Source organism: Rhipicephalus sanguineus, chromosome 3 (genome assembly GCF_013339695.2).
Source record: "Rhipicephalus sanguineus isolate Rsan-2018 chromosome 3, BIME_Rsan_1.4, whole genome shotgun sequence".
Classification (NCBI taxonomy): Eukaryota; Metazoa; Arthropoda; class Arachnida; order Ixodida; family Ixodidae; genus Rhipicephalus; species Rhipicephalus sanguineus.
Window position 1 is genome coordinate 155291289 of NC_051178.1, and position 8898 is coordinate 155300186.

Below are 8898 nucleotides of genomic sequence, written 5' to 3' on the forward strand. Positions count from 1 at the left end.
ATTAGGTGGTAACCTGAGCCTCCGCAAAGTGAAGTCTGCATCGCGGTGGTATGCCTCACCGGAGCAGATACCTTGAAATCTGGCTTCTCCACTGTAACAGCGTCTGTACAGGGAAGCGCGCTTTACTAGTTCTCGTTATTTTGCTGCTAGTGCTTACTTATTTAAAGTGCGTGCGCGTGTGTGTGTGCGCGTGCGTGTGTGTGCGTGTGTGTGTTCTGTCTTCTTCACTGACAATTACCATAGTTTGTCCTCTAGCAACTATCGAATTTCTTCTTCTCCTCTTCCTTCTACTACTACTACTACTACTGCTACTAAGTGATTTGTTTGCTAGCGCTAAGAGCTAGTCTGTGCCTGTTAGCGGTTACATATCCACAGAAAGTTTCTCAGGAATACTCGAAGGCAGGGGCGTAGCCACAAATTTTTTCCGGGGTATTCAACGATACTTTATTTGTGTTCGTGCGTTCATTGGTTGGCATGCGTGCGGGAATATATGCACATGAGAAATTGAAAAACCTAGGGGTTTAAGGGCCTACCCCCCCCCCCCTGGTAAAAGCCAGCACCAACTGCAGCACTGACACCATGACCTTTTCCTTTCACTGTTGTTTTCAGGTGGTGAAGGAGCGCGCGCGCTCCTGGGACCGCGTGTCGCAGCGCACGCCCACCGTGTGCAGCCAGGCGGCCGTAGTGGTGTCCAAGCGGGCGCCCATCCAGGCCATCAAGGAGGAGAGCTGCCAGAGCACGCCCGTGCGCCTGCGCAGTGCCACCGGCCGAGCGGGACACGGCAGCCCGCCCGGAGGGCGCACGGAGCTTCACCAGTGGCGACTCTGCTTTTACGTGTTTGGAGGCCGAGAGCAGGGAGCCCCGGGACTCTACCGGCAGCCCATCTCCATCTGGAAGCTCTACGTCTGAGGAAGCCACGATAGCCCCCGAATCCAGCGCCGCACTATTCTTCGTGTGGCACTATTCTTCGTAACGTCCGTCGGCCACTGAGAAGCTATAAGCAGCTGCGTGCTCTTTTGCCCGCAACGGGGGAACCCAGCCTTCTACAGTGGAGTTGGTCTTGCCGACCCTAAAACGAAACCGAGAATAGAGTTAGGCTCCGATGACTGTCGCAGTGCGGGCGTTAAAGAATGGACGCGATGACAGGGGAAATTAGTCAATTCGGTGCCGAGCGATTTCGTAGCGCCTTGGCGTGCAGTTTTGCCTGCTGGCACCTTTCGGTAAATGTACAGTACTCGCGGATTGAAACGCGAAATCGAGTTTCTTTAGTTTAATAACTTATATAAGCAATTGCTCGTGGTAACTGGGTCTTGTCACTGTAAATCTGGCTGCTAAAGATATTTTTGGCTCTGACGTAAGTGTTCGAATCAAAATTATGCCGATATTGAACGAACTGTAGATGCTGGAAACTTAAGTGCGTGCGTTACGTAGCTCTAAATTTCCGCGTTTCAATCCGTGAGTGCTGTACACTTGTGGGTCTGTTGTTGACCTCGTAGCCCTTTCAGCGCATTTACTGGTCTACTCGTGTAGTACCGATAGTGAACGCAGTGCGTCCAGGTTTAGACGAACGTTATTGGTACGAAGCTGCGGCGTCGAACGAGTGTACGACTTCTGCGGTTTTTTCGACGATGTCACGGATGCGTATGTGCAACCTTACGCATTCCTATTTTTGTTGTATCATTCTGTTCAGGAGAAGCAGTGTCATTTCCCGCAAGAATGTCTGGAAAATGGTCTGGCTCGAATACGAGCGCTGAAAAACCATCCAAATACAGCTTTAATGTTGTGTGAATAGGGAAATTCCAGGAATCCTGTTTTCCTTTTCCTTTCTTTTTTTGCAACTGTTGTTAGGCATAGGATGTAGTGCTAAAAAGAGAACTTTTCCATTTGCTCGCGGAGGAAAAGAAACCCAAAATTTTTCGTACATTCTAATGCGTGAAACAGTTTGCTCTCTTTGACGTTTTTGCTCGAGTGTCTAGCTTGGAAAATTCTAATTCTGCTAAACGCCCAGGGTGGATACTGGGCACTAGGAAACTGCGCGAAAATATGGGAACGTGTCAGACACTCGGCAATTATTTCACTTGCATACTTGTCTTCATCATTCAGCCGTTCGCAGACTCTGCCCACTTGCGGCAGTCAAAATATAATTTTTTAAAAGTCTTTCTTGCTGCATGCAATGTCCGTTTAACGTTTAAACGCACAAGTGGTGTGACGTAGTTGCTCGACTTTGTCTTCCAAGTCTCTCCTCAGAATGTCTTCCTCCTTATTTCTGTTCCTCTGCACTTCAGTACTGCAAAATTACATCTCGCTTCGAACGCGCAATCTACACATGCTTGAGATTAAGTGTCATTTCTGCGATCACAGGTACGGTTTCATTAGCTTTTCTGGTCGTTGCCATATTGCAGTCTTGGCTTTTTGTAAGAGTGCTTTGCAGCTGTATCCTTCTTAGTCACAGCATGGCAACTTTTGAAAAAAAAAAATAATCCAGACAAACAGCTTCAGAATGATTTGGTAATCAAATGTTTGGCTTTACGATGGCAATGGTTATGTCTTTCTTACTCTCTATCACCTTTTGGAGGTGTATTCTTCTATCGACTTGCACGTCAGTGTCATGGCCTCCGAACGCATTACATAATTGCAATGACCTCATACATACAGATGTCGAAGGCAAATTCCACTCGTAATGTCATCTCAAAACGAAAAACAAATCATCATTCTGGAAATAATGATCTCAGTTCTTGTTTCAACGAACATTTTGTCTAGCTTCTTTCTATTGGTTGTGGCGTTATAACCAATTTGTTTATGAAGTGTTGAATCTCAAAAGTCGAGCTGTCAAGACTGAAGGTGTGGCATTTGTCTTGAGAAGCTTTTGCGTAACGTGCAATATAAAACAACAGGTACAACGAACACAAACGCGCCTTGTCTGAAAAGGAAAGATGTATCGTGTTTAGCCTCGAATGCCGAGTTGCCATTGAAGTACAATATTGCATTTTTACTCAAAGAATTGACATTGCGCTGATTTGTGTGTTTAGTTTGCCAGAGAACTGGCACTGCCATCTCCTTGTTTGTGCATCTCTCTGATCTCGCGTCGATGGTGACTCCCTTAATTGTAGATCCAACTACGGTCTCCTAGACCGTTAGCATGAGTGTACCAGTTGCTCGAGTGTTTCGAACGTCTCGAATGTTTTGTAGAGACCAACGCCTGCAATCCTGCATTGCGGATTACCATGTCATTGCAATTGACTCAGGCTGCTGCCTTTTTGCATGCGTAAATGGTGATACCTTATCGTTTTATTCTCATAGGATCGAAGCAAAAGTCGAAGAGTATTTATTAGGGGGGATGCGGATAGTGTATTTTGGAACCAAATCGAATACGAATCGAATAGTAATGATGCCAAATCGAATACAAATACTAATCGAATATGCTTCGAATAGTTTTCAAATGGTAAGACAACCATTTCCAAAACAGTCTTAGAGCTCCACAACATTTTATTTGAATTAAATATTCACAGGCTTTCACCAAAGAACATTACGGTTATTTTTAACCGACTCAAAATACCACAACGATGAAAACTGAGCTAAGCTCGTATACAGCAGTGACCACAGCCTTCGAAATATTTTGTACCTGCAGGTACAGCGGTGACTACAGTAATCAAGGTGATACTCGGTCGCCTGCTTTTAAATAAAATTGAGACATAAAAACTAAACAATTTTGAAGCGAACACCACGAATACAGCCAAAGATGTAATGAAACGGACAAACCTATCATCACAGCATGGACCTCGGCACCGAAAGCATGTAAACAGTGTTGAAAGCTGAAAAGCAATTTGCGCAAGCACAACACTTGCGTTTGTTATTCGTGAAGCTGAATGCAGCCGCAATCCCCACCTTCAGTTGTTGCTAGATGATGACAGGAACTGATTAATGTGATGTAGCTGCAGCATAGTAAAAACCGAGTAAGAGTGGAGTTTGCAGAAAAATCACCTTCATCTGGTAATAAATATAGTGTCGATGGTCACATAAAAGCTTGAGCTGCATGCACATTGGTAATTTAGTGATTAAAGGTACAAATATTACCTTTAGCTGTTGAAAAGTTTCATTGTTTTGGGGTTCTCCCATCGGTGCTGATTATTCGGAAACTCTTCGAAAAGTATTTGACATTTCGAATATGTACTATTCGAATGCTATTCGATATGTTATTCGAAATTTTCGAATATTCACACACCCCTAGTATTTATGTGAAATGCGAATGTTGACACTACTTTCAGCTCCTGCTGTCTAAAGAAAAGAAATGGTATTTTTGTTATTGTACACTGATAAGAGCATATAAGAATAATATTCAGACACTTTCACTTATACAAATGCAAGAAATGTTCCTAATTTTTAAAGGTTTTTATCATTTTTCTATATTTTTACTTTTTGATGTCTTATGTTGTTGTGTATATTCTATGACCCCTCCTTTACCGACCACGCAGTGGCGTGCGATACTGTTAAAACCTTAGTTGGAGGCAGCCTCCAACTAAGACGTACCTCTTTGAGGGTTTTATTTTTCTTGTGAGTGTCCATCTGAACTGAAGCCAGGAGGGGAGATGCCACCATCTAAAATCTGTGTTAATCTGTATTAAAACTGCCTTTATCATTTGGAGGTTAAAAACAGGGTTATTTATTTTGAATCCATGTTACGCGGTACACACTATCACATTCTTTGTTAACCCAACCGAGTTTGAACCATTTGTCCAACTGCGAGACCTGTACAGATTGAAAGCTTCGTCTAATCTATGTCTAAGATTATGTCATCTAGGTTCTTGCTGTGCAACACGTTCATTTTTAATCTGATTGCACAACAGGAAATGTGTTTTCACAATGGAATACCAGATATATTTTTAAAAATATTCTCGTTAGCTCTCTTTTTCTAAGATGTCTGTAACAAGTGTGGTGAAACATGAATTGTGTTTTAGTCAGTAGTGTCAATACGTATATAATTATTCTGAGGGGATGTGTAAGTTTTTGTTCCCAATGCTAGCTTTATGAAGATGAACCACCAAGGACATAAACTTTTGCACCCTCTCGGCCATGACTTCATGACAAAAATTATCAAAAATATTCCATTGGGGTCTCCAAATATTTTGTAACAAATTCAATGTGATATTTATTAATACCCTGACTTTCTCGAAGAAACACTGACTTGCTGAACTTTTACCTCTGTCATTCGTGGACATTGTGGTTTCTTTTGGATCTACCTTTAATATTTCTACCTTTCTTTTTAACTTTTGCGTGCGGTGTTAAAGCACAAGAGCAACATCACAAAAACAATGTGCCAATGTTCTTGGTGTCAATGATGTCTGAAGAATGGAGGACTCAGTTGTGGTGAGGACACACCCACTCTTGACCTCCAGGAGGCTTCGGAAGATTTAATTGCCCATGGAATGAAGGACTAACGTTCCGTTAGGATATTGCAGTTGGGAATTTCGGAAGCTACGTAGCGCCAACCACCACTGCGCAATACGAAGTGTGAACAATGTGTGTGAGTAGAGAAGATGTTGCCTGCCGCTGTCACACTGCCACCGAATAGTGTGTTATCTTGTACTGGCTTTTGTGTGAGTGTGTGTGTGTGTGCCATGCTGAAAGTCCATGTGTGCTGCCGTTCGTGTTCGCTTTTATTGACCAGTATTGCGTGGGTCAATGCTGTGGCACTGAGATGAATCGTCCCTCGTAAACTCATCAACTCAAAATTTGTACTGCACGCTTTATTTAGAAACTTAGAAGTTTTGGACGCACATATAGTGTACTGCACTAAGCCAAAACGTGATTTTCTTCCAGCAAACAAACGTTTAAACTGCGCTCAATATTTTTCGGTTCTGCTCATCATATAATCTCCGACGTACAACTCAGTAACTACGTCCGGTCCACGTGACAAAGCCACACACTTCGTTGTATGAGGAGAAATGTTTTCGTCCTACTTACCTTTATTGGAAAGCTTTTCGAGGGCGTAGCCAGAGAGTGTGACGAAGGATACACTGGGCACGTGATGCCACCTATCCCTCCGGAATTGTTTTGTGTACCAGGGTATCTTGCGAAACAGGCGATGTGCAACAACCCCCTCCTTTCCCCCCGCTCCTCCTCTTTAAAAAAAATTGTAGTCTACGCCGCTGTTCCAGGTCACGTTTGAAGGACTCCAGGAAAGCTTGCCTACTTCAAAAATTTTCCGCCCACGCTTTCTCACTTACGCAAATTCTTTGATTCAAACGGCGCTAGACAAGAGTCAGAGAGCGATCGGCGGCAACATTTCTGTCTTCGCTGACGTAAATTTGACGTCAGCATCCGTAGCTGTTTCACATTGGTCGAAACACACTACGAGAATGTCGCAAGGCTCCGGGAGAGCCCAGACGAGAGTTTCATTGGTTGACAGGCCTAACTCTCGTCTGCATACTGCCTGTGCGTAGTAATCGCCTGTTTGAGGACTTAATGAAGCCAATATGAAGTGTAGTTAACTCGATGCGCAAGTGCGATGCTCACAGGGTGTCACAAAGATTTAAAGGGACTGTCTACCGCTCGGAAACAATTTTCTGATTGTGGTGAAAATGAGAAGATCGTTCGTCACATCGGCGGCAAAGAGCATGCTTTTGCCCCATAAAAAAATGATTATATTTTTAATTTGATGTTGAAAATCGTGAAATAATGACCGCTAGCGTCACCCAACAGCGATGTGGTCAGTCTACTAGTAGGACAAGAAATCTTCGCAGGTAGACTCATTTTGCTTAAAAGCAAACATGCATAACTTGAAATTACATTTTACGCACTTGAGGCAGCTTTCAGTTGCCTCGGAGAGTAATTTTTCGCTTTTTTTTTCTCACGAACACAAAAAGGCGCCCGGTGGCGCGGCTTGCGGCACCGTCTTCGATTTCGTCTGCTTCAACTCATGCGCTATGCCATACGGCCCTCCGCGCTGGTCGTACTGTGCCGCTGTATTGTTGTTAGGATATCTCACATGTGCTGCGCTGTGAAGGCGTGCATTTATCGTCTCTTTCTGATGAATCAACTTGGCTTGGATTGCGGCAGCAGTGCTAAAATAAACGCATACACTGCGATTACAGCAAAACAAGTGTTCTGTAATCGTATAATAAGGCTTCATTTAACCGCTAGTGCTCTGAACACGGCTGTTACATTGATTACCTTAGTGTTCAGCGAAAGTGAAGTAATGCTACGGAAATCACATGTGCTTTCGGGTTTAGTTTTTACCGGCACTACAATCGTCATCGCGTCCACCAACCAGTGTTGTGGGCATGTTTTACGCTAATGGAAGAAGATCAAAAAATTCTGTTTTAAAAATTTCTGCTCACTTTCCAGAGAAACCATTGCAAAGTTGGACACTTCAGACGCTACGTTTTTTTATCGCGGTACAAAACAGAAAAGCGATGAAGGACGGTAGACAGTCCCTTTAAGATTAATTTCCCTCCGTGCATACTGGATAGCTTGTCGATCGGTTGCTATGGCCATACGGTTGCTCTTGCAACAGCAGTCAGCGACTGCCTTTTTGTCTTTGCGTGGGTGGTAATTTCGAGGTTCCTTTTCTCTCGAATTAAATAATTTTGCGTACATATGACAAAGTATACGTTTTGGTTACGCCGCCCGTTCGTTCACTGCCGTGCGCGGCAATGCGTCCGCGCGTCGCGGTTGCAACCCGGACGTTCTCCCGGTTCTTTGCAGCCTGCCTTTGTCATCACTCAATGCTTCTTTTCTTAGTTTTTTTTTTAATACATTTCGAATTTTAGGGATAGTGTAGAACGACGTCACTGCCGTGGCTGACGAGCTTCGCACGAACCGTGTAAGGCTTGTAGATACGCCGCTTCTCCCGTTTGAGGGGCTGATATGTGACTTCGCTTGAAGATAGCGGGTGAGATCGCTAGGCACAAGGTAATCTGTACCGCTTTACGGCATTTTCCGTGTGCGATTATGGTGGATGGAAGGTAGGAGGAAATTAGGCGCTGGCGTAACGACGGAGGGCGTAAAGATATGGAGCTACGTCGAATACATACGTTGCGATTAGCTTGCTCCAATTACCGTGTCACCTCACGTGTACTTTCTGTCGGGCGGCAGACAAAATGAAACTAACATTATGGAGGCGTAGCACATATGTGTGCGTGATTACAGCAAGATTGCGTGATTACTACAGCTCGCCGTTCCGTTATCTCTTACACACCGGCTCTCTGCTTTTTTATCATTTTTATTCGTTGTTATTTTAAAACGTACGTCATTCCGGTGATTGTTATCGGTAGTGTATCTGCCTCATCCCGTTAGCCGCCTAAAGCGACTCTGTTGTCCGGGCACAGTGCAATTTCCTTTAGGTCCGTTAATAATGATATCTGGGTTTTACGTGGGAGAACCAAAATATGATTTTGAGGCACGCCGTAGTGGAGGACTTTGGGTTAATTTCGACCACCTGGTATTCTTGAACGTGCACTGACATCGCTCAGCACACGGGACTCTAGTGTGTCGCCTCCATCGAAATGCGACTGCCGCGGCCGAGGTCGAACCCGCGACCTTCGGATCAGCAGCCGAGCACCGTAACAACTGTACCACCGAGGCAGACCTCTAGGTCCTTTCCGCGCCGATATTTGCATAAACAAACCTGTCTAGAGTTGCATGCTGCTATACGCACATTAATATCGTCGTAAGGTGTCGAGGTTCTCTTTGAAAGAAAGGGCGATTGAAGTCAGCGTACCGGTCGTGGATCCCAAACTCGCTTGTATCGGCTATCCGCTGCTATTGAAATTGGTAAAACAGTGTCCTCTGACCAAGTTATCTGCTTTGTTTTGCTGGCGGAATGCAAGTGGAAGTGAATTGTCCTTGCACCATTTCAGATTCCTGCCGAAACACTATGCTTTAACAGCCAAAACAACC

At 44.4% G+C, this 8898-nt stretch overlaps 1 protein-coding gene across 1 annotated transcript in view; it reads left to right on the top strand.

The window, feature by feature from the left end:
- Positions 1–5321, top strand: part of LOC119387518 (uncharacterized) — a 102145-nt gene extending 96824 nt beyond the window's left edge. Inside the window, exon 12 of the mRNA XM_037654929.2 lies at positions 610–5321. Coding sequence (XP_037510857.1) covers positions 610–909 — 300 coding nt within the window. The 3' untranslated portion in view covers positions 910–5321. The remainder of the gene's footprint in view (positions 1–609) is intronic.
- Positions 5322–8898: the final 3577 nt, after the last annotated feature.